The 27,310-nt window shown below is 45.2% G+C and overlaps 1 protein-coding gene across 15 annotated transcripts in view; it reads right to left on the reverse strand.

Annotated features, from left to right (window-relative positions):
* The window catches only part of atp2b2 (ATPase plasma membrane Ca2+ transporting 2), a 132,447-nt gene that overhangs the window by 49,602 nt on the left and 55,535 nt on the right, over positions 1–27,310 (reverse strand). For 13 of the 15 annotated variants that reach the window (XM_049022093.1, XM_049022090.1, XM_049022088.1 and 10 more), the window contains one exon: positions 8,338–8,880. In XM_049022093.1, the coding sequence (XP_048878050.1) occupies positions 8,338–8,536 (199 nt within the window). In that variant the 5' untranslated portion in view covers positions 8,537–8,880. Of the gene's footprint in view, positions 1–8,337; positions 8,881–9,084; positions 9,197–13,968; positions 13,988–27,310 lie in introns of those variants that run through there. The other 2 variants (XM_049022086.1, XM_049022085.1) reach the window with 2 other exon arrangements.

Consider the following 27,310-nt stretch of genomic DNA (forward strand, 5'->3'; position numbering starts at 1 on the left):
AGCTGCATGTGTTTGGAGAGGAACTGCTGCCAGGACAGGACTCAGCTCAAGGGTTGAGTAACCTCAGCCAAGCTGGCCAGTGCTTGAACACAAGCTCCTTCCCCCACTTCCGAGGGCCCAGGGGAGGGGGCCAAGGGTGTCAGTCATGCCAAACTGGTGGAGTAAGCCGGTAAACGGCCAAGCGTACAGCCCAGTAACGCCACAGCGCCCCTGCAAGCGGAACATTCCGGCTTCCCTTTTATCCCAAGGGTCGGCAGGGTGGGGAGGGAGGGCTGACGGGACAGGATGTGTGACAGTGCATTTCGGCGGGGGCCCATCTGCGGTGTCAGTCTCGAGTTTCACTCCCAGAGCTCGGATGAAAGCGTGCCACAATGGAGGCCTTTAAAATGCAGATTACGTGGGAAACCGAGACATTAAAAAGTCATGACGAGAAAAGGGCAAAAATATTCTGCCGAATTCCGTCGTGCAGCTACATCACAAAACCTTACGTGACCCTGGTCATGCACTGTTACCCGATGGCTGTGTTATCCTGTGTCACAGTGGATGCTAAGCTCCCTTGGAAATAAAATGTCACCGTCAGCAATAAGGAACAATCTCAAAATACCCAAGTACCAGCCTAAACTACGGGCTTTAGCATAAAAAATTACATCAATGCTATTATAATATAAGTATTTTTGCTCTATACTCAAGACCTTATACACTAAGCGAACAAAAATGTCTTCAATTTGAAACCAGGGCAACAATTTCCATGCACATTTATGCAGGAGATCAGTACTCATTTTATGAAACGATCCTTTTTTCCCCCTGATTAAGTACATAATCCTAAATAGCAGCGGTACGTCATCAGCGTTGTTAATTTTTCATCACAATTATGGGCCTAGTTTTTTATTTACAGGTCTCCATAGCCATTTCATTAGCGCCAATCTGAATAACGTGTTATTTATGCCTTGCCATGTTTGGGTAAAACCACAAGTTACGCCTAATAATTAGAGGCATTAGCGATTCAAAGTGAACGTCTGTCTTGCCTTATGCACATATTGAAACACAGAGCCTGGTGCAGATTAAGGCACCCTGCCTGCTTGTCGCTACAGTCAACGACAATTAAGCCGTTGTGAGTCGTCCATTTTAGAAGCTCCCTAGCAGTGGGTGGTCCTAGAGGCTCACATTACTGGGGGTGCATGGCACAAATCCCACCCCTGTGCTGCGTGTGGACCTAGCGTGTTATCTTTGACCTACAAAGAATTCCTCCCGATACCTCTAGTCCAAAAACACACTAATTGGTGCTTGTGTCCCCTGATGCACAGTGGTCCCCTGCCCTTCCTTGGACCTGCAACCCCACCCCTTTATTCAGTTTTATAATATCACTCCTTCATTCAAAATAAAATGTATTATATACAGAAAAGAAACATGCTCTGTGATACTAATCTTTCAGACTTCATGTCCAACGTTCATACCTTAGTAAAATCTATATGATTCAGGAAATATTATCTGCTCCAATCTATTAATTACAAAGGGAGTGTGATCCCTCAAATTAATTTAAGTAAATACTCATATTCACCTCTGTCAAGTCAATCAATACTTTTTATTCAGTAGTGTATTTCTTTATATACCTGGTGCTATTAACTTATGCATTATCACCATGCAAGTACTGAATATTTGAAACATGTTAGAATATTTTAGGAGCTACGTAGTTCACATTGGTATCAATATCCTGCAAGCATGATCGGGATAAGCAGCTGAAAGACAGATGAACTGTCATCGATATTTTACTTCACTACAAACCACTCGAGTTTTTGTGTGTATAACAGCCAAGCAAAAAACAAATTGCATGTATGGAAAAGAACCTAGGCTTCTTTATCAGGGTCAATAAAGTACAGGATATATGAAATGTCTTTGCCTGCGAGAGAAGTGTGCGATGGGGAATTGCGATGGAGAATTGCGATGGAAAAGGAAACGGATCTCTGCTACATCCGGGTAAGCCTCCTTTCGGGAGAAGCGGGAGGAGGAGGTAGCGTAGTGTACGACAAACAGGACACAAGTCTCTTCGCAAGACGAATGAAAAAAATCTTTTATGGTGGAAGCTGAATGAAATGATGGCCATTGGGTCACTGCAAAATCAGGGGATGTCATGTGGTTTGGTGGGTCAGGACGCTGTGTCTTTGATCAGAAGGTTGTAGGTCCGAATTCCATGATTGCCAAGGTGATGTCACTGTTAAGACCTTTAACCCCCCCCTCCCTCCCCCCAAGTGCTCCAGGGACACTCTGACTGTGTGAATGCACATTGCTATGGATAAAAGCATCAGGTAAAATGTAAACAGACTAAGATGTAGAAAGTAAGATGTAGATATATGTGAATCAGTTAAAACACAGAAATTAATCTATGCTGGGGACGCAAAAATCGGTAAACTTAACATGCAGTTAAACATGTATGCTGGTATTCTTTATACATGTAATCAGTCTGAAACAAATTGCTGAGTTTTATGCTGAAGTACTCTAAGGCTACAAAAGGCTGGCTCAGTCTGGGGGATCCCGTGCTTGTGTTCCTGGCAGGAAACGTTGACGCAAAGAGGAACGCGTAGCACAGACTCCCAAAAGCTGGGGTAACGTCCACAGTCAGCAGAAGTCCAGCAGCCAGACGACTCCTGGTTCTAACACTGAGGTCAAATATAAATACCACTGTTCCCTTAGAGCCAAAGTCACCTCCTACAGCATGGACATGAAACCTGGCACCTTCAGACGACTACCTTTAAATACGTGCTTTCGTAGTTAGGCTCCTCTCCCATGTCTAGGATAACATAATTAAGTTAAAGGACATGAAAAATAAATGGGTAGGTCAACAATTATTATGGGATATGCGTCACACCTTCAGGAGAAAATAGATGGTATAGTGACAGTATAAGTATGTAAAATTGGTATTACATGATGTAATGTTTATAAGTCCATATATTGAATTTAACACAGATTGTTAAATTCACAGTTTTTTGCTGGAAGCGAGCAGGAAGATACTGCTAAAATGAATTAAAATGAAGAATGTCGGGATTACGTCTGAAATGCTACTCCCACTTTTTTCAGTATTTCATTTGTTCTGAGTTTTCCTGCTTTAAAATTAATCAAAGCTTTCTTGCTGATAGGGTGAAATGATGGCTTTAAACCTGCAGAGCTGGGGGGTGAAATCTGACCCCTGGGACATCCCTCCCATGCTGTCTGAGCTTCCACTGGGTACAACCAGCTCCCTCCTCCAGTCCAGGCACCGACAGATTAATTAATTGGTTTCTAAATGATGTGTAGCATATGCTTGTGTGGGTGACCGGCATCCTGTCCAGAATGTTCCGTAGTCTCCTGCCTGTGCTGTTCGCGATAAGCCACTGGCTCTTGGCTTTCCCCCACCCTCTGACCCTGCACTAGATGTGTCACTGGAAAAACGATGGATTATTGGTGATTTACAAAACAAAGAAAGAGAGATAGAGGTGACTGACATTCTTTCGCTATCATAAAGCCTACCCAAGCCAATAGTCTTTTACCTTACAGACTTTGCAAGGTCTTTCCCGTCCATTTTGTAAATAATAATCAACGAGAGCACAGTACCAACCAAATTATCCATCCCACATACAGGAATGAATGATAGATTTTGGAACTACAAGCTACTGTATTCGTTTAACCTCTGCATTTCAAAAGAAAAAAAGGACTTACTTTGAATCCTTAGAGGTAACAACCGATATACCTGCTATTCATCCATCGCCTACCATCTCCAACTTATGCTGATCAGGGTCGCAGAGGGTGAGAGGTAGGGGAAGCTAGAGTAGAACCCAGACAGAACATGGCACAGGGCTGGGGAACCACCCTGGATGAGATGTCAGTCCATCACAGGGCACGCCCCACTACCCACACATGAATATTATATCCAACCCTGCGACTCAAAATGAACCACAAATCCCTCTAAAATCAATGGATTTTCAGTGTCCAATACCAATCGGCATGCTTGGTTATTTATTGTGTATTGATCTTCACCAGCAGAGAAATAATAGGCAGGTTTGCTGATTTGTGGTTGACGGGCAGCTTGAAGCCCCGGCCAGCTGGCTCCCTAACAAATACACTTCGAGTCGCTGACGCTGAAATACATTTGTCACAGCAGTTGGTTTTTTTTCTTAATTAAAAAAAAAAAAGAAAACTTGCCTTGTCGATCTGCTACAGGGACAAGTGCCTGATTTTAAAGATCCACTTGTTTCTCATGAGCTCTTACGAAAAACAACAGTCTCTTCTTTGCATCCCCTGAATGTAAAAGACCTCGATCTAACATAAGATCAAAGTCCTGTGTGTTTGTAAGCTGATGCCATCAGAATGGTGAGACGGGTTTTGTAAATAAGAACAGCCAATATGTGAACAGGGTTTCATAGTGTCTGTGACTTACGTTTTAACAGAGGATGGGTGCTTCCTTTTAGGTTTCTTTGAAAGCACAAGCAAAGTCAGCACCTTGACTTGACCAAAAAAGATAAAATAACATTGCCTACGTTTCAGCAAGTCAGATCAGACAGGAGTTACTTTAGCTGGGGTATGAATGTTTTCTGAATCAAAAGGGCCACACAAGCAGACATCCTCGTCTGTGGGATCTAAGGATTTTAAAGGTTCTGTGAATTAGAATAAGATAGGGCATGCGAATTATCCAATCAGTTAATAGTGATACAAGTAACATGCGCCCCCTAGAGGGTGGGAGGCTAACTTCTCTAAGAATTCTGAACAGGCACAAAATGTCATGCTGCCCAAAAAGTACACTTCTTAGGATTCCCACAGGTTAGCGTGGTTAGCCACGGCTAAGTCACGGCACATTATTTTTAACCTCTCCCAGAGATGCCATTTCCTCCTTTTAAGAATCATTTTAAGAATCACCGATGGATTGAGGGTGCCTTGAGTGGCAAACAGGAGAAACTGTCCTTATTAAAAGAGATTGTGCTCCATACCAACAATTCCTGGAGGGATCCAGATTAAATGGGATATTTTTGTGGAGTGGGTGTGGGGGGGGGGGGGGGGGGGGTTGGACAAATGCTTAAACTGTGAGACTAGATTAGTGAAAAATCATTAGGGAACTAGGGGCCCTTTGGAGGATGGAGGCTGATGAACAATTCATGGGTGATGGAGTGATGGAGCTGAGGTTAGCAAGGCTGATGCCGGAGCAAATGCAGATGCATGACCGCGAGCCATGGAAAAATGCAATAAGCCAGCGATGATGCATCCATTATATATGCTGCATTTATCTTGATGTGCAGTACGCATAGCTGTATACAGTGAGTATCAGATAAACGGCATGTCATACAGAACAGCTGTCACAGGGCAAACGGCTAAACAGATCACTTTAATATTTATGTATGGAGCCACAAACAAATCAACTACATTTTCTTGTATAAGCTGGGGATTCCCGATGCGATCCATTACCAGACTTTAGGGCTGCTTTGTCCACTTGCTAAGGAACTATCAAATGATTCTTGGTTATATGTTGGGACAATTTATATCACTTTTGCAAACAGTTTCCCAAAGTAAAATGCTACGGGACACCCGAAAGTCCTTCGTAATAACAATTACGTGTAATTAAATTTGATCATTTAATATGCGCATATTATTTAATTCCATATGTTATGAATACTGTCTGTTCTGGAAAGTGAATCGGATGTTTTACTCAATATTAAAACTGCATGTTCGTCTTATTTAGCGTCATGCTGACGTAATGGTGCCCTTACATCGTAACCGGCTCCTTCCCTATCAACAGATTTCCATCCGGCTTAGAATCAGAGCACTTTTTTTTTCACCTTTAACCTTTCTGTTACGTCGCCTCATGGCCTCACCCCTGATAAATAATAGATCTACCCTAAAAAAAAAATACATCTCTTCAGTGTGCAGTGGGAAAGAGCGACTTGGGAAATGTGGTTTATTTTTAGAAATAGCACAGTTTGGGGGGGGGGGGGGGGGCATTTCACTGAAATGTAATGGGCTACCAAACAGAAATAGAAATGAGAGCAAAGAAAGTCATGGGGGAGGACAAGAGAAAGAAAAAAAAACAGTACGTTCCACCGGCAAATATGGGGTACGGCGCAGCCGGAGCACATGTCACTGCACGGCTGCGTATCCAACCCATAATAATTATAATATCATAACGGTCAGGATAATGTAAAACTGCAACCTTGGACCTTGGTGCTATGAATCATCATCACTTTCATTATTGTTATTATTACTATTATTCTGCCCATCCATCTTCTGTAACTGCTTGTCCTATGTAGGGTTGCAGGGGTCCGGAGCCTGTCCTGATTTGTTATACTGTAGTGAATTAAATAACATACATAACTAATAGTTGTTTTTGTACACCCGTACTTTTTTACCATAGTAACTTGCCCAAACTTAAAACTCCTGTCCCCCTCCAGGGTTTCGAACCAGCGACCAACTGCAGTACACAAATTAGGCGTGTCTAACGAGGTAAGAGTGTTTCCCTGAAAGACCTCTCGCCGCCGCTTTCCCCGCATCATTATGTGCGCACATTGCGTGTAAAATAAAAATTGCTTCTGTTGTTTATTTCCATTGCTGCCGTATATATATCCTCTGCCTACATCCATAATGAGTCACCGAGGGCTAGTTCCGAGGTTATTTCCCTCAATGTTTGGATGTGTGTTGCCAAGATATGCACCTGCTGTACCTCACATCAGAGGATAAAAGACGTAAGAGAGCTTCCCGCTCCAGCTCGGGGACGTCTCCTGCCGCAGCTCTCAGCAGCTCACCGGTCGTGTTAGAAGTGCAGAGCACCAGCTGCTTCCCTGACCACTCCCACAAGCTCCGGGACAGCCTGCGCACGGCCTGTGTGATGGGCACACGCCCGGACCCCCCCCCCATCCCCCATCGCCCCCGCACCCACTCCCCCCGGCTCTGCGGGCTTGAGGCCTAGCATCCCTCATGCTGAAACTCAGCGGATTGCCATCCGGTACCTTGTCCCATCTGCCTAGCAGAGGGTTTTGCCGAAATGCCTGTCTTACCTTGATTTTCACTGTTTGATATATTGTTTTCTGTGTTTAACAACCTTAAGTCCCTACCAAATAAAGAGCGGCCCCTCCACGCGCATCAACCAGCAAGGTCCTCACTTCTGCTGCCTCATGAAAAATAATGGAGTGGACGGCTTCTTCCAAAACATCTGACGTGGCCACCTGATGCTCCTCGCGACTTCGACTTAATCGGTGAGGCACATGAAGATCCTCAGATGGAAAGAGTTTGAAAAAGTGAGGGAGAATATGGCTCAGCAGCCAGCTTATTAACATGAAAAGACGCAATCGTTTGTCTTCATTATCAAAGGGCACTTTCAGCACCGCTGAATCGCTCGGAAGGTGCTTTCCAGCCAGTTACCATGACGCCAATTATACCTGTGGTTACTGGAGCAACAAGCGGGAATGATGCTGCATTGTGTCAGGCTGGGAGATGCAGACCTGCACTATGGTCACTAAAGGCTTCATGTGAGCTGGTTCATCAGTCAGAAGCCTTTGCGCCTCACAGACTAATTTTATCGTGAAGCCAAAATGTGTCTTGCTGTCCAACGTATCTCGTTGAATGACAATGGCATAAGACTCGACACTGAAAAGTTACAAGACAGAATGCAATTTTTGTTACAATTGCCTAATTTCGTATCCTTATTTTTGTCCAGTTCTAGGTACTAATGGAGGAGTTATTGACTAGTGCATCCTCTTGTTCTGTAAACTAACATTCCTACATAACAGCAAGGTGAATCTCCTATGATAGCTCGGGGCAACAATTTGATTTTGTTTTTCTTAAGAACATGGTTATGTAACAAGGATCAGACATCTGCGGACCTGAGAAGCTTCCGCCGCCAAAAATGCAACGGGACGGGGAGGTGAGGTTTTACTTTCCATCGAGCTCAGACGAAGAAGTTACCACTCACCTTCTCCAGTGTGAAACAGAGCCGGAGAATGTAAATAGACTCAGAGGCGGCAGCCATATAACGAATTAGCGGTGTGACAATTTACAGCTACTGCAACACGTTCACAACATGCAGGAGATGCTATTGATTTTTTCTTTCGTGATCATGGTTCAGTCAGCAATACGACACATGCCAAAGCTTAGCACTGCTTAAATTCCGTGAAGTAACACATGTGGAGTAACTGTCTCTTTGGTTGCCCTGGAGACGTTTTATTTAATAACTCTTTTGCTGAAGTGCTTGTTAGGATGTAGAGAGCCCAGAGAAACAGGGACCCCTATGACTCCCGGCAAGTTAGACCTTTGTGAAATTCAAGGAGTCGTGAGGCGGTCGTGGCTGTGAACACGCCTGCCCAACGTGCAAAGACGCAGACTCACCCTCGGTCGGCGACGTTTTCAGGCGCTTGCAGAGTCCCTCCACGTCCCCATAGTCCTCCTGAATTTTGACGATGGCGTCGTTGCCCCGCAGCTCCATGAGCGTACGGAGGTCCATGAGGGAGCAGCCGAAGCCGCCGGCATGGCTGCCCTCGTTTCTTTGGTTCTTGGCGTAAAAATCGCTGTTGGTCATGTCCCCCATGGTGTCTCAGTTATCGCTCGGAAGCTCGAGCGGCGAGCGGTGACAGTGCTATCAGGAGGAAGAAAAAAAAAAAAACAGAAAGCCACCGCTGAAGAAGTCTTAGATCGCTGGGTCTGGGTGAGAGACGGGAGGGGGAAATCCAGTCCAATGTCTGAGGTGCAAGGAGGGATCCTTCTGATTCAGGCAATAGAGAAACGAGTCCATCCAGGAGCACTAGAAAAGCCAAGTAGAAGTCCAGGCAATTCCTACGTTGAGGGCTGCAATCCTCTTCTTCTCCATGTGTAGTTTCCCATTCTGCTTGTGTCAGCCTGCTGCTGTCTACATGGTGATCCTCTCCATTACTCCTTCAGAGAGAGAGAGAGAGAGAAGCAGGAGGGAGGGAGGGAGGGAGAGAAACAGAGAGAGAGAGAGAGAGAGAGAGAGAGAGATGGGGATGAGGATTTGGTCTCACAAGCACAGAGAGACACACAAAGGACAGAGACACGACTGCATCATGCTAGCGAGCCCCGTGGGGGGGGGGGGGGGGGGGTCGCGGTGGAGCTCCGCACCGGATGCAGTGTCCGGGCAGCCGTTGTCACGCGGGTGCCTGGGCTCCTCTGACACAGCGGCAGCAGCGGTGCCACACGGTGAACTGTCCCTGGAGCTGGTGCTAAATAAGGCAGCTCATTAATATTAATGAGCTAGCTAACCACTCGCGCCTTTCAGCTTGCCTCGCAATGTGACTCGGACTCAGCGGCGTGCATGGCACCGCGCTCCCGCCACTACACGGGCCGATTCAGGAGACGGACGGATCTTTCCCTGCTCGGATACACGGACCACAGCTGAATCCTAATGCTGAAAGACCTTGTTGTTGCTTAAGCCTTAAATAGCTTTCCTGGGCGTTGTTTGTTTTCTTGATTTTTTGATTGTATTTACGGCATGATAGCTCCATTGTTGGCTCAGCTTGATTTGAAAGCACCTGGTAAGATTTGAACCAGCAAAGCTGACTGGGGTGGGGGCATGGGGGCAGTAGAGTGGGGGTGTTGTCAGGGTTGTCAGAAGCTGTTCTCCTTTTCAAACCCACCATCAGGACATTGAGCATGAGTTGTCGGCTGTAACTAACAGATACTCTTGGTCCCGCACACCAAGCTCCCCCAGGTTCTGGCTATGATGACCCCGACGGACGACTCCGCTGGTTCACAGGGAGACAAAATCAAAATCTGACTGTCAAGTTGGAAAACAGCAATGTGCAAAAGCAGCCCATTGTACTGCACTCGCAACACGTTTACACACCCCATACAGTTTGCTGTGCTGAATGCTGTACTGCTGGAACAAGGACAACGGATACTCATGTCTATTAGCATTGTCGCTAATCCTGCTGTCTTTTTCAAACATGGACCCTGACGTACAGGGGTGCAAATATTTGGCATAATGAATGATAACATATTGGGGCCCCATTCCAGACCAATCCAATTATGCTCAAAAAGAATTTAGGGCCCTTGGAAGGACGCTAACTTTCCCCTCCCCCTTTACTGTACCCCTGATGATCTGTCTTTGTAAGTTTTTTGGTATTTTTAAGTATGAGAGATAGAGTGAGAGGTATGCCTTGGCATAACAATTTCCCACAGGATATATAAAGCCTTATCTTATCTTATCCTTTATCTTATCCTTTATCTTATCTCGGTTGTAGGTGAACGGACCGGCCACGCTGTGTTTCCAGTCTCACGCTACACCGACACACATGACTTGTCCTGGGAGCTCCCCTGTCATCCGTCATGGCAAATGACATTCCCCATGCCCATTTTACCCACAGCATTAAGTTACCAATGCACCACAAAACTTTCCTAACCCCTTACACTGTAACTTTGGCACGCACTCACAATGCACATTAGAAAGTGTTTCTTGCATTCTTAAATGCTTTTTTAAATCGCTACTGATCAGCTCGCTCTGAGAGCCGTGCCAGACGCCAAGTTCATTCAAAGCACTGTTTACTTCTTTCTGCGTTGTCCCCATTAGCAGTAAAGCCGTTTGTATATCAAATAAACTGAGACACGTTTGTTGGTGAATGTCCGACCTCACGGGATGTTTCCCCGACATGTTAAACGCCGGAGTGAGGAGCGGATTGCAGCGCGGCATCCCTACCACTCATTTGGGCTGCCTCCGAACGTGCCGTGCTCAGACGTGACCCGAGGCTGTTTGGCGGAAGGTGACACTGCAGTTTCTCACGATGATTCCCAGAAATTATGGGGATGCCCCCTGGGTATCTCCCAGGTAAGTTAGAGAACTGCACACATGTGCTTCTCTCCTGTGCAACAACTTTTCTGGGCTTTTTGGTGCTTTCTAAAAGCTGACCCCAGCTAACTCTTGATCCGAATATGGCACTGATTATTTTCTTTCACATACAATAATCATAAACAAATAGAGTAAACATATCAGAATATGGTTGGAACCTTTATTTCTGCTTTGTTTTCTTGACCAAACATGTTTGTCTTAAACGCTATAAACAAAAGCATAGAACACAATAGAACACAAAAGACCATTGTGCTCCAAAGGTATTCCAGTGCCACAACCTGCATTGTGCCATTCTAATCCGTATAATACATCCAGCAGCTTTTAGAAGCAGATGTCAAATGTAAGGAAATAGCAGGAGTGAGGGTGGATTGTGGAACGAGAAGGTGTGGTTATATGTACCTCTCGTTTGTACTTAGAGGTAAACATTCTGGTGTTATAGGGTTTAGGGTTTTCTTTTTAACAAAGAAACGTTAAAAAGTAAAGCTTCTATCAATTTCCGCCTGAGTAAACTGGGATAGAAACATCAGCGTAACGGACAAGAGAAACGAGAAGCCATGAGAGAGATTATCTGACGGCAAAATGTGAACAGTGAGCAGTAGTGAGAGGGCAGTAAATCCAGTCCAGCTCTCCCACAGTCTTCATTTTCCGTGAACTGATTAAGAGGAAAAGGTGCATCACCAGCTGCAAAGAGCAGGGCTAAATGCACACAGGGGAGCACGTCACTGGACTATGATTATATCTTTCCCTAACCCCACTTGAACATGACCTCCAGGGTTTCATATATGCGCTGTACATATCTGCAATGGGCAGACGATCAGAGGGGTATATTACCTGGTGCTCTTTGTTTCCTGGAATAAGCTTCAGCCACACACACCATGACACATGGAAGTGGTTGGAAAATGGGTGGACGAATGGATGATGTCCTTTCATAGCCACACTGCCACTGAACATCTCCAGCCCTGTAATAATTCACCATAACCCTCTGAACCTCTCCTTGATTTGGTACTTCAGTAATGACTTATGTGAAAACTCCAAAGGTCCAAAAATAGATTTTCTGAAATATACCTAAAATCTTCAAATATATGAATAAGTCATCAGCAATACAGCCATAGCTCCTTAATTCGTTCCAGATCCTTGGACTTATACCAGACAAGACCTATACCAAACAAATTTTTCCCATAAGAAATAAAGGTAAAATGATTAATCCATTCCCATGAAAAAAAAATCTATTGTTATTGGCATATTATACATGTATGGTGTCCTGTACATACTCGGGGACGGAGTGGGTAAGCAGCACAGGAGCCGGGAAATCAGGCGAATGAGGGATTTTAATAAGAAAACAACAAGGAACACTATACACCATAAAACGTATGTTAGACATTAATGACTGGATTGGGGAAAACATACCTAACGCAGACTTAAATATATTGGACTAATGACAGCAACAAGAAACAGCTGGTAAAGACGGGGATTCCACATGAGGTAGATGAGGGGGCGTGGCCACACGGGGTAGATGAGGGGGCGTGGCACATAGAAGGAGCGGACGAGCGGGGCATGACAGTTGGGGTTGTATAAAATAATTTAAACAGTGCATAGTACTAAAATACATAAATACAAAAGCAATTAGATTAAATAAATTAAAAGAGAGTTATAGATATTGTTCACTGAATGGTAGCAACTGGCGTACTGATGCTCGTGAGCAGACCTGTCTTTGTCTCGAGAGAGGTACACAAGGGTAGCGTGCAGTGTCGTGACTCATTTTGACCCATACAAGTTCTAGCACGCGAGTCGTATTCCAAACAAAGGTCGTATACCAAGCAAAATTTTTCGCGTCCAAACAGGACGTATACCATGTTGGACTTATTCCAAAGCGGACGTATACCGAGATAATACTGTACATTTTAATTCTATTCCTGCCTGTCCATCAGCATCCTTCTCAAGAAACTGCACTAGGGTCTGAACTGCAAGGCTTCATTGTACTGTTTAGATCCATATCACCAAACAGCATATTCACTGTGACCAGCCTGGGGCACGTCTCCGGAATGCACAATGAATGGGATGCCAGTCCATCACCATACATACACACACAGCGAACATTGCAGACACCAGTCCATCTAAACATATGTGTTTGGACCCGGGAGGTAAAACCCACACAAAGACAGAGGAGAAGATATAAACTCCACAGAAGCCACAGTTGTGAGCCTGTGAGCAGGTATCATACAGACATCTCATGTTTCATTTGCAAACATTAAATTCGGGAGGAGAAGTACGTCAAGTTTTTGAAGTCTGGGACATGGCAGCACCTTCATATTGCAGAAAGCCTGTTGCGACGAGCAAATTTACAGTGCATCCCAAAGCTGGAGACTTTCAGTCCAGAATCACCAGCCATCGTCTTCCTCATAATGCAGCTCAGACACAGAACTGGATTGCGAAGCTTTATTGTAATTTGAAAATCTATACACCAGGGGTCTCTAATTCTGATCTTGGAGAGCTACTATCCTATAGGTTTTCTATTCTACCTGCCTCCTTATGAGCCACACCTGGTCCTGGTATTTACAGAAACGGGAAAAGTGGGTTACGGAGGACAGATGCCCATTGGTCACACGTAGCCACTGAATATCATGACATAAGCAGGGGTTTCTAAATTATTTTAAAGTCTTGTGTAAACTAGCCAGAGTGAATCCTGAAGGAGGCCAATAGAAACTTCTGCAGCAGAATGGTGTAAATGGGTGAGAAAGTCATTCAAGGCAAGGCGCAGGTATTTGAGGCTTTAATACGTGCTTTTATTCCCAAAGTAATACTTTACAGGACTTGATGAGCATCCACAAGCAAACAGGCTTAACTCAAGTTGGCCTTTAAGATCACTCTTGTTTTTCTAGTAAGTCAGCATCTTGCACCTCCCCCGTCCCCACCTCTGACCAATCTCTTACTCCACCACGACAGATGGATGGGAATTTTCTCGCTTACTGGTCATTATATTTATTTAAATTTATCCCAGAACACAAACGTGTTTGATGTACAGATGTGAAAGTTCTCTTTTTTTTCCAGCTCTAGACTTGCCCAGACTCTCTCTTTGAAGCTGATGTCAGAGAGGAACTGCTGGCCAGGTTTCTCATCATCCGACGTTCACAGAAGAAAAAAGGAAAACCTTCTTCACCTACCAGGTGCAGAATCGAATCAACTCAGCCCACACGGACCTAAGGGCAGACACAGCGCCAAATTTAGCATCCGCGTTCACCCAGAGTTCAGCTGTGGACAGAGCTTCCTAAAGCCCCGGAGCATCACGTGTCCCGCATTCTCTGCCTCGGACACCCGCACTTCCTCCTGGGCACCCTGAGAGTTCCGCTGTCCGCTGGCTGACAATTCTCACTTCTCAGCACTAAGCATTTTACGCTCAAATCAGAGCTCAAAACCTCCAGCACACATTCACTACACAAGCTACATAGCTGCATCTTTCAGAAAGTGACAAAAAGCCTTTTATAGCTAACCTTCATTAACATCCACGCTTCGCTTCATTAGAATCTTCTTCCGTACAAACACTCAGTAGCAAGTGCGTTCAAAATTTAATTAGGCATGTTACATACATAGATGCATACACTTATTAAGAATTTACAATATCACATAATATTTACAAATACACAGAAAATGTATTAATGGAAATAATGCTATTTAATGGAAAACTGTAATTTATTCACATCTGACTCATTGCCCCTTGCACCTCAAGGAACATCAATGTTTTCTAAACACCTTCCAGCTGTCAGGCACCTTCCTATCTTCCATGTTGCTTTGCATGCTGGGATGCTGCTCTCTTAATAGTGTCCATCACAGAATATTTGAGATTTCAGTGAATTTTATTCATGTTCAGTGTCAGTACTCCTGGACTGACATCCTGTGCAGAGTGTCCCTTACCCTGTGCTTCCTGAAATAGACATGAGGCTTTACCTTGACCCTACATTGGATAAGTGATGATAAAAAATGCATGAATAGATTTAACATTTTAGAGGTACTATACTAAAGTGGTAATATACACGGTAAATTAAATTTAATTAGTGTAAACATAATATGAGGGGTTCCATTTTTATTTATTTTAATTAAATTTCTTTAATTCCTTGGATTTCTGGTGTATTGAGGATGAGGTGATTCTGGGGATTTTATCAAATGAATAAATGCTCATCTATGTCATATCATGAAGAATGAAGGACTCAAGGGCAGCGGCAAAACAAAAGGGCTTCTATTAACCTCACAGAATAAAAACGGGAAATAAACAAGATCACGAGGGAGCAAAAAACGGCAGAAGCAGAGCAAGGCAAGGCACGGGCAACACAAGGGTACAACATCAATGACCGGACTAGCAAGGACAAGAGAAACATGTACTGGAGTGTCAGGCAAACATGGCAGGTAGAATGTGACAGTACACCCCCCCCCCCAACAAAGGACGACCAGGGGAGGGGATCAAGTGACAGGGAGGATCCATGGGGCATGAAATAGACAGGACATGGCCGGATCAACAGGGCAAGTGGGACAGACACCACAAAGGTCTAGAGAGACAGAGCCCTCTGGACAGGACATGATGGAATGTACCACACCAGGGAACACCAGACTGACAATAACCCTGGACAAGGGACAAGATACACGTCACCACTAGTGGCATGGAAGAAATCCAGGTAAGACTAGGGACAGCAAAGAGGACATCCAGCAAGACACACAGCAGGACAAGGCAGACAGGTGGTGGAACCACAAGGATAGAAACACAGGAGACGACCACAGGGAATACAAGCCAGGGCAAAACAAAAGCAAACCGGGGTAATGGGACAGGAACTGAGGTCCGGGATGACCTGAAGAGACAGGCAGCGAATGTGGTTCCTGGGTCCTTTTGGGCCCATTCCCCAGTCAGGTGTCTGGACCGCAGGGCCTCAGAGGGCCAGCAGGGTCGGAGGCCTTTTGAAGGGGGCTGCAGGTCAAGAGCAGGAGGGCACCAAGGGAACTGCAGGGCAGGAGCAGGAGGGTGCCCATGGAACTGCAGAGCACATACAGGAGGTTCCTCTCCTCAGGGCCGCAGCAGGACAGGTGTCTAGACGGACATCAGGCAGACAAGGGTCTGGGCAGTTGACCCGAATAGTGTGTCCCCATCTCACTCTCCTAGAGAAGGAAACTCATCCAGCCCCACTTTTAGGCCCCAGCTGACACCGCTGACTGCACCAAAACTTTGGACTGGGTTGATGTTGGAGGCGGGGAACCAGATCCACAGAGCTGGACTTAGGGCAAGGCCCAGAGGGTCCCACTCCAAGTCCTTTAGCTGGCCATCACTAGGGTCAGCCCAACCCAGCCTGGTGGTGGCCAAGGAGTCAGGTGTTGGCCTGGGGACAGCCAGGGAGTGAGGCATTAACCTTGATGATGACAGGAGACAAGGGAGGCGCTGATGGGGCATCAGGGGACGAGGCTGGAGTCAGCAAGACTCAGGAGACAGGGCTGGACGGAAACTCATGGAGGCAAGCAGAGAAAGGCCGGGACACCTGGAGGTGAGAAGTGTGTAGCTTGGACACCTGGAGATGACCAGGGCACAGCCAGGAGACCTGGAGGTGAGCGGGCGGCGAAGCTGGGACACCTGGAGGTAAATAGGGCAACATGGCTGCTGCGGAGTCAGGTATGGGCAAAATTGCCCTTCTTGGGCTGGGAGCCTGGAGTGTGGGTGAACTGGTCCTTTCTCGGTCTGGAGCCAGGAGTACAGCCCCTGGGGCCACAGCAGCAGCGAGAATGGACTCTGGGGATGCAACAATGGCGAGAACAGGCTCTGGGGACACAGCATAGGCGAGGACGGACTCTGGGGACAAAGCAGAGCCGAAAGCAGGCTCTGGAGATGCAGCAGATGTGAGGATGGGCTCTGGGGACGCAGCAGAGGCAAGGATGGGCAAAATGGGCCTCAGTTTGCCGGAATCTAGAGACTTGGGATGAGCAGTGGCCCCTTCTGGGCTGGGCTCTGGAGATTGGAGATGAGCGGCGGACTCCCTCGGGCAAGGTTCTGGAGCAGGTTCAGCCTGCTTCTTCATTTTCCACTAGTGGGCGAAACTGCGTCGAGCTGAGTGGCTTCACACAGCAGAGTTGGCGTGCTGAGTAGCTTCACAGCATCCTGAATGATCCCACGCTCGGCTATTCCCCAAACATCACCTATCAAGTGCCGGACCCTCAGTGCCTCTTGGGGATCCACGTCTGATGTAAGTCCCATGAGAACCCTCTCCATATACCAGAAGAGAACCGTGGCCTCAGGGATCCTTCAAACCACATGATTAGTCCTCAGCTGCAGGGTGGTATCTTGGAGGGAAAAGAAGTCCTCTGCTTGCGGCTTCTGCAGCGCTGGTAACCCCTTCGACCCCTGAATCTAAGGCACTCGGGGAATCCGGTCGACCGGGTGCAGGGAGGCATGAAAATTGAAATGGAAATGCAGGCTGCTGGGGTTGTTCAGGAGTCCAGTCATTCTGTCATGACGTGAAGGACGAAGGACTTGAGGGCAGGCATTGTGGTGGAACAAAAGGTGTTTTTATTAAACTCACAGAACAAAAATGGGAATCAAAAACAGGAAGAGCGGAGAAAGCCAAGGCACAGGTAACACAAGGATACAACGTCAATGGCCAGACTAGGGACGACGAAACAAACAGGTACTTAAATACAGAGACTAACTTGGGGCAACAAACATCAGGTGTGGCCCATCAGGACCACGTGTGGGAGGAGACTGGAGGGTCAGGCAGTCGTGCCAATATACAGGCCAAAGATTAAAAATATATACACATCTACTACTACTATAATAGGGTCATTTTAAAGCTTCCAAGGTTTTTGTTGTTGTGTACGGAACAAATAAATGCTTGGCTTTACTGAAAAATTTACAGCGTCACACACAAAATTAAAAGACGGCAAAAGATCATTTTAATGCTTGTAAATAATTTTTATGCAATACCTACAAATTAAAAGTATATTCCTGGTTCACCTGTAGCCGAAAGATACAACAGGTACAACAGGTACCTCACAGTCAATTTAACAATCAACATAATTTACCCTAGAAACCGAAGAGTAAATCCTCCTCCAATAACAGTTAACTTGCCTACCGCATTACAGCCTTACCCGTAATGTCACTACAACACTTACTATGCTATTCACTGAGGAAATGGAAACTCAATGAGTGGATGCTCTGCTAATTCGCATGTCCGCTCTTTCGTGCTGGGTATGAAAAGTGATAGGGGCAAGGGCCCCTGTAAAGGAAAACACGCCGCATCCTCATCATCTGAGCCTCCAGAAATACCTCTTTGCGCATTATACAAAGGGCAATAAATATTTCAGTTTTCTCAAGTTTTTAAATGTCAGTGAAACTCAGAAGATGCTCCAGAGGAACCCATTGCAAAGTTTGCTTTCTATGTTTAAATATTTAAAACAGAAAAATTAAACTTCCATCCATCCATCCATTTTCCAAACCGCTTATCCTACTGGGTCGCGGGGAGGTCCGGAGCCTATCCCGGAAGCAATGGGCACGAGGCAGGGAACAACCCATCGCAGGGCACACTCACACACCATTCACTCACACATACACTCCTATGGGCAATTTAGCAAAAATTAAACTTGAGGAGTTCAAAAAAGTAAATCAACGTCAATAACATCAGTGTGAACGGAAAAAAAAGCACCAGCCTCTCAACATCTGACCGTGAGGAAGGGCAAATATATTACCCTCTACACAAAACAAATATTAATGCAGTAAATCTAAGGAGCTAAAAATGTTACTTCATTCAGAACGGCTCATAACTACAATGTATATATATTTATGCGTGCATCATTAAAAAAGGTCTGGAAAGCTAGTTAATTATAACTGCATAATTGATTGATATCTTAGAGCTTTAAGTTTGTTACTTAATTGTGCCAAGAACATTTGCCAAGAGTGTTAAATATCATTCTGAGCCAATAAAAACATCTACTTCTGAAATTCATGATGGTGGAACCAGGAAATTTCCATATGAAGGTCATTTCCATTGAGTTTCAAAGTGAAAGAGACATGAGACTGCATTAGGGTCTACACTGAAAATGGCTTTTACTAACTCGCAGAGATAACACACTGATGGACAGTACAGAGCTGCAGTTCCTGACAGGAAGAGCAGGTGAAGTCTATTGCATCATCATTTATAGGCTGCAACTGCAGTGACCGGCCTTGACCCCCAGGGAGACGCCAACACGTTCCATTCGTTTCCGCCGAGGATGAAACCGGAAAACAACAAAACACACTTTGGCGCCTGTTTCTCCTGATGTCAACATGGCATCCGACAAGATATAGAGACAAGTTCCAGGTAACTAACATTATACAAGGAAGCACGGTACTCAGTCCATGGTCTTTAACCTCACAGTGTGAGGGCTTCAGAACAGGCCTGGGTAATCATTTTCTGAGGAGGGCCAAACCCTAGCTTTCCCAAGTCGGCAGGGGCCATCCATCCATCCATCCCTCCATTTTCCAAACCGCTTATCCTACTGGGTCGCGGGGGGGTCCGGAGCCTATCCCGGAAGCAATGGGCACGAGGCAGGGAACAACCCAGGATGAGGAGCCAGCCCATCGCAGGGCACACTCACACACCATTCACTCTCACATGCATTCCTATGGGCAATTTAGCGACTCCAATTAGCCTCAGCATGTTTTTGGACTGTGGGGGGAAACCGGAGAACCCGGAGGAAACAGCAGGGGACATTTTAATGATTATTTTCGTGTCCCATAAATGCTATAATAATAGGCTTATTATCAGAATTATATATATATATATATATATATATATATATATATATATATATATATATATATATATATATAATACAGAAATTACTAGAACCAGTGCATTTTCATATGTAAATTCATAAATATGAATATATATATATATGAATTCATAAGAGACTAATTGCTAAATGATCAAAATGATCTAAATGTTATCACTACTGGCCCTCCAGTTGGTGTTAACTACTGGCCACCATATAGACACCATTTCTCTAGAATGTTCTGTCCTCTGTCTGGTTCTTCAGGCTTCCAACAGCCTCTGCATTCTTCACTCTTGATGCTATGATGGGTCACCTCCTTCTTATTGCTGGTTGTCTGCTTATTTGATCATCAGCTTCTCTAGGAATTATGGACTTCCCCAGTGAAGTAGCTCTTCTCATAATATGTCCAAATTAGGGCTTCAGTCCAGTCATCTGGGCATCTAGAGAAAGTTCAGCCTGGATCTGATCAAAAGCTCATGGTTTTCTTAAAGGTCTTCAAAGGCGTCAGTACTCCTCTTGTCCTGCCTATTCGTTGCCCTCCTTTCATATCCGTGAAGAGTCACAGGAAATGAACAGTTCTCTAGTATATCGGTACTTCTTGAGATTTTTCTCCCTCAGTCCTTCATTGTGGCTGTGTGCCAAATGCCAGTCTTGTATGACTGTGGAATCTTTTCTTCTTTGTGCCTGTATACATATTAGGTCAGATAAATTTTTTATGCTGCCCAAACAATTAGAGGTCGAATTACAAATTACGATGTACTATACAGTGTGATGTTAAATAAGTCTGACACACTGGCGGGAGCCATAATCAGCCGTTACGCTCATTGTAATGGGCATTGTATTATCGCGTGTAATCAGCAGGATGTAAGTTATGATCGTTTTACTGGTGTTTGCTGGCCTTGCTTACAGAAAAGGATGTTCCTTTCCAGACAGACCATTTAATAATTGCCTAAACGCTTATCGTATGTTACAGGACACACAATAGGATCAATGACGGATAAAGAGGTGACCGCATTTTAGATAAAGCTGCCTGGAATGGTGGCTGTCAAAAAAAGTGTGATTTACATATCCTGGCCTGGCTGTATGTTCGAGACACATCTACTACATACTGGGAAGAGTCACACAGCTCACACCCAGAGCCCCTGGACTGTATGTCGTCAATCCTTCCCCGCACTGGAGGGGTGGGGGTGCTGCCGCAGAAGACTTACGTAAGAAGAACTTCTCCTGCCCTTAGCAACAAGCTGAATTTCTGAACTATGGCTTTTTTTTTTATTCAGATTTCACACAGTGCACAGAACTGGCTGTGATGAACTGAACTCCCTGGCTTTGCCACAACCCAGTTCGGGATGAGAAGTTACGGAACAGGAGTGTGTGGATGGATCTGCTCTTCTGCACCTTCCGGAGTCGTGTTATGTCATGTTAATGAAATCAGCTAATTGAGGGCTCTGGGGTATATTATACATATTGGCATTTGTCAGGTAATGTGTGTACCTTTTAGATTCAAGCCAAGAGTATGATGTGACGGTAATGCCATGGTGTGGAAGTATCTTTCAATAAACATCGATACACCGAACCTGAACCATCCTCTGCCGGTTTTTACTTCAAATTCAAATCCGGGCTGCTCTCCCAAGTAAGGAACCAAATGGATCATAAATCACATTGCCTGGTGCTCCAGATGCTGATCAGGACGGAATTAAAATACATCCCAGAATCCCACCTGGCTTTGTGAATCAGAGCTGGCCACCATTTGTTCAGAAAAAGCGGAATCCCAGCCTCAAAAAGGGCCACGGAATTTACAGCAATAACACATACCGAACTAAATCAGACCCAATCCCCAAACAAGACCCCCACCCCCCAAATGAAGACTTAAATATCGTCAATTATCAATATACTGAGTTAACCGACATAGCTACTATATTTGTGACTTTGCATTTGTCAGCTGCTGATACATAAAATACAGTACCGACGCTTCTCTATTTATAAACTTTCAATTTATGAACTTTCAGAAATACGAATGAAGAGGACAGTAAATTATGTTCCTTGGGCTCCCGTTTCCTGTCCGCAACATAATTTTTTTTTCTGCTCGCCAATTCCGCCTAGTACGACTTCTGGCAGCTACTCCCGCCGTGCAGCAGCGTAGCTTTCGAACTCCCAGCATCCTAGTTCTTTATACTTGAGTATACCCTTAAAATGATGCTGAATAACAACTTACGAACATTTCAAGTTACGAACGGCTGTTCGGAACGTAACTCATTCGTAAGTAGAGGAGCGTCTGCATATCACATTTCTGTCAATCCACCTATGTTCTAATCTCCTGGTATAGTATACTGATCATCTGAGGTTTCAGGGGTTTAAAGTTAATCCAGCTAAAACACGAGATTCTGCTGAACCATGTAAATGTAATGTCAACAATGACCTACAGTCCAAGTTAACCATTTAGTCTATGTGTGTTGTAATTAATATTTCACTATCAGCCATTGAGTTGGAAGTAAGGTATTAAGTTCATTTAGATACTTTCTTTACTTACAGGCAATTATAGGGTATTATAAGAAAGAACACTGATGTTAGGCAGAATATTTTTATCTTAACTCACGTTGTCCCTTCAAAGTGTCCATCAACAAAAAAAATGTATTAATTATAGCATTCTGGAGCTTTTGAGTCAGAAAATTAGGCCTATCGAGATTACTACACTGATGCAACTCTAATATTAGAGCTATAAATATTAATCAAGACACATGATACACATAAACATTGGTGTAAAGGATCTGCCTGGTTTCTGTACACGATAACACAACAAGAGGAGAAAATGTGTAAGGCAAACAAAAAGCAGTTTGTTTAAAATGTTTACAAAGCCTTTGAGGAAGTTAGTACTAGTTGTGGGTTTGAATCCCATAGCAGGTAGAGCAATCAAACCACCTCTAGGCCCTTGAGCAAGGTCCTTAACCCCCAGATCCAGGGGTGCTGCATGCTGGCTGACCCTGTGCAGTGACCCCGCACGCTTGCTCTCACCTGTATGTGTGTCTCATGGAGAGCAATATGGGGTATGTGAAAAATACCTATCTTCTCCCCAGGGATAAATAAGGAACCTCCAGTCATGCTATTCTGAGGGATCAGTCCAGCCAATCGCCTGCCAAGAACCCAGAACCCGCCAGCTTCCAGTTCAGCGGCCAACAGCGCCAAGTGAGGCGGAGGCTGCCGTGCCCGTCCTGCGGAACCACGCGCGGGGAAAACGGTCGTAACTCATCCCTCCAGTGGCGCACAGTCCTTGTCTCGCCTGAAAAGGTCAGGCGAGGGGGAGGATGGGGGAGGTGAGAGATAGAGCAAGAGAGAGACGTTGACGCTCACTGAGCTTTATCACCCAAGGTGTCAGAGCACCACCGCGCGCGGCAGGAGGACGCGGCACCGCGGTATTTGGCACCGCGGCTCTGGGATGGTTTTTTTTATTTATTTATTTTACTCACAGCACAGATATAAACGATGCGGGAAAGGTCATCCAAAGATAGCAGGGAGCAAAGGCAGCCAGCCCCCCCCCCCCAAACCCCGAACACCATGGCGTTCCCCAAACAACTCCCTCGCCTGGGATCGCACATACAGTTGTCGCAGAAAGTATAAATAGTTTATTTTAGTAACCTGTGATTTAAATAGCTTCCTGGAGTAATCTACTGACGTCAAGGAAACACCGTGGACATGGCACAGCTGTGCTTTGTTTCATGTTTGAAAGCATGGCTACTCAAGGATTTGATATTCTTCAGGTTCGCCTTGTGCGATTTCATTCAGAGTGCCTTAACTCAAAGTACACACACACATATATATATATATATATATATATATATATATATATATATATATATATATGTTTTAATTTATTTAACCAATGCAACAAATGCTTTTGTGACAGCAGGATTAGTCGATCCTTGGAGCAACTGGGGGTTACGGGCCTTGCAGAAGGGCCTAACAATGAAATCACTCTGCGTGGGATTTGAACTGATGACCTTCCGATCACTGTGTCCTAACCTACTAAGCCACACACCGTCCTAAATTTACTGGCAAAAATTTTCCTCTAGAGTGACGTACAAGTGAGGAGAGCCTGGGGTTAGACAGCAGGGCCAGCCAGCATCCAGAACCCCTGGCGTAGCTGGGTGTAAGGGGCAAATGAAGATATGACTGCTCAAGCACCCATACAAGTCAAACCTTGTGGATGTAGACAGAGATCTATAATCTACGAAGAAGCAGATGACAGTAAGCGCGTGGCTCTGAAATGCAGCAGGGATTTCAATGATGGAGCCCCGCATGCCCAAAGGAGGAACCTTGGAGGAGGTTATAGACACAGAGTAAGATCAAAAGAACTCATCTTTAGCCGTTTGGTGGGGTTGGTGACAGTGTGGGGGACAAGAATGCCTCCCGATTGAAACTGACAAGCAGACGGCCTGCTCCGAATCCACACGAGGGGGGGGATTGATTTTTGAATCAATGGGACCCGAGGGCCATGACAATTCCCAGGGACGTTTCAGCTCACCGCGTTCGGCACGTGTTTGGTACAAGTCAACCGCGACATGCATCCTGCCAGACCCCGCTTCACTCCCCACAGCAGCCGTCACGGCGCCTATTCCTTTCAAACAACAGATTTGCGAATGAAAAACATCGTATAACGTACATAAATACAGACGCTGTCAGCCATTCGGCACGTAATGACATCGAAACGGGGGGTGTTTTCATTTCGCCCTGAGACGCAGAGGCAGTCACACATATCAAAAATGATCGATCTGACTCCAGTAATAACTACTTTTCCAGCCTTTGATTAGTTATGCTGTTAGCGACACAGCTAGTTTTATTTTGTTGTTTTTATTTTTTTCAGGGGGTTAAAAGAACAGAAAAGCAAGATGGCCAGAGGGAATGTTCAGATAAAGGGGCACTGTAGGGAAGCTGTTAAATAATATATTGAACCAGACTGGGAAGCCCCCCAAGCACAAAGCAGCAGCTTAATTACGGAACCACCAGTAAACAGCTGTGTGCTTCCCTGTGAATGGAGAGAAACAGGTGTGTATTATTTTAGGAGTCATATTATTATGCTGATATTTTGCCGTTGTTTTACATGAGGGAAATATTTCTGGTTTTTAACCATGTTCCCAGGTGGGATTTTCGAACCTGAGCTCTTTGGTTGCTGCGTGCAACAGCGGTATCCCTAGATTGGTCTCTGACATCACAATTATCCCTTCCGTGCGATTCTCCGCCCCCATTACAAGACAATCCCTACGTGCACTTTACGTGATTTAAGCTGTTAACAAAAAACACCAAAGACACAAACAAACAGGGGCGTGAGGTTACAGGCGGAATAAAAAGGAACAAGGGCACTTCCTTGTTCCAGATGGTCGTATAAAAATCATCGGGGAGCTACTGCTCTAATTAAATTCAGCGCACAGTCAGAATACGGAGGACAGAAAGTACTGCAGATAAATCGCATGTGACGTCCTGGCTCCGCCCAGTGGGCGGGGCAGAAGGGCGGAGCCATATGCTACAGTAGAGTAAGAACAGAAGCTGCTTAATGATTATGGACTCAGATCTGCTGGCTAGCAACGTGAAGGAATCTCTTGGCGGACACCTATTATCTCGGGAGAATACTCCCGCCCATCCCAAAGGGAAAGAGTACGGAAATCAAAAGCAGAAGTTTGATTCTGAGAAAGAAACTGGGACAAACTGGAAGTGTATGTTATCAGCCTGCCGGAGGGGGGCTGTTTGCACGTCGGCCGCATCACTATCATTCGGCGTGTCATCAGGTGTGATCTAGGTGTTAAGCAGCCGTGCGGGAAACGAAAGCGCAACGTGGACTGTCCTTCGGAACATAGAACATGCTAATCACCCCCCAGCATGTCTTCGAGCGTATATATGGGTGGTGCAGCATGCGATCACGCTGTCCTGTAGAGGAAGTTCAAAGCAAATAGTCGCTGCAATCCTCTCCACCTTCTGACAGCACTTTTCTCAGAAAAGTGTGTTTGAGTGGGGAGGGGGAATGCTGTTTTTAACTGTCCAAATCTTCAGCCACAAGCCAATTCATGTACAAACATGACTACTCGACTCAATTTCTAGCACCTGTCTCTGATGTAGATTTAGTTAATAAATGCAGACAAAAACATTTACCCTACAAACAAATAAACAAACAAAAAGGTAAATGTTAATATAACATCAGTGCTTTCTACATAAGTATTTACATACCGCCACACATTTCAGGGTACAACAGCTATATCACATCAGGATTTTTCCGCCTGCTGCACAGTAACTCACTTAAAACAGACCTTTTATGCCATAACTGTTCAAAGTAATTGCGCGGAATTATTTTATAGTAGACATTCAAATAAGCCTTTCCGATTGCATTTTTTTTGGGAGGAGAGAGGTCCAGCAAGTTGACAGCGAAAAAACTGAAAACTTTTGAATCATCAAATCATTTCGAATGGCGTCTCTAATTAGATGATATATCGGTACATTTATTAATAGATATTTAAGTCTGTTGGGGGTGGATTTGTAAAACTAATGAACAGATAAAGCCTGGCAGAATTGTGTCAGGAGCACATTAATTCGGTCTCTAACGGACTTTAGTAAAAGACAAAACCCGTTTCCTTTCATGGGTATCCCCCCTTTCTCTCTCTTTCAGTACGTCATTTGATTTTTTTTATTCCGACTACCGCATTTCTTCTCGGCGGGTAATCGGACCGGATTAGCTGTATTTGAGACCAAGCAGGATGAATGGATGCGGCGCTCGGACATGGTGTAAAGGGGGGGGGGGTTCGCGGAGGCGGCGGGAAACGTGCCTCTTTTTTTCCCATGCACAAATACGCTGCAATGGGTAAATCCGCACCCACACGTCGGGGCTTGGCTCGGGAGGGGTGACGGTAAGGTGCGGGGGCTCGGCGGGTGTGCTACGCGGTGCCGAACTGCTGGAGACGCCGGGTAATGTGCTGATGCAAGGTAATAAAGGGTCGGAAATCAAATAATGAGGAGCAATAGCCCGAAATACTGGCTCAGTGAAAAGGCGCGCTAACGTACCTTTACATTTCGCTTCCTAGTTAGAAACTACCATTTCTTTAATTCATTCATATATTTTGGCGTTTTACTGGAGCGTTTCAAAGTAGGCTGAGTTTTAAACCGCTGCTCTGTCCCCCTGCCCTTTTATTTAAATTGTCATATTCAGCATTTGCGCATCAATCCGGTTGCACATGGAAAGGAATTACGACTTTGAAAGATGTACACCGTACGTGAGTGATGCTTCATACCCGCGGAAAAACGCGAACCCTGCCGTCCGTTGTTTCTCAGCACTTAGGAAATCTCTAGCACCGCAGTAAATAGCACTGTACCTTGAACCATTACTGCTGCTGGGTGTGAAAGTTAGTTCTCATTATTTAGAAACCAAGGTATCATCAATCAAGGTAAATGCAGATATTTCTTCCAAGATGTGCATCATAAGGTTTTAGACCAGTGTTATGAAAACCACGTTTAAGCAAAAACATTACAGGGGCACTGAGATGACTGAAAGCAACATTTGTTTAAATATGCTACTGCAGACCTGCCATAAAAATGCCCCCCGGGATCAGTAGCGTATATCTTACCTTATAACCCCGCCTAGTGCACACTGCACTGTAAATACCCATAAATTACAGCCCCTCCACACCCAAAACTGCCTGTCATATACATTTGTTTGGCCCACCTTAACACCCCCCTCACCCAGGTTTGCTGTCT

The sequence above is a fragment of the Brienomyrus brachyistius genome, chromosome 8 (assembly GCF_023856365.1).
Source record: "Brienomyrus brachyistius isolate T26 chromosome 8, BBRACH_0.4, whole genome shotgun sequence".
NCBI classification, from domain to species: domain Eukaryota; kingdom Metazoa; phylum Chordata; class Actinopteri; order Osteoglossiformes; family Mormyridae; genus Brienomyrus; species Brienomyrus brachyistius.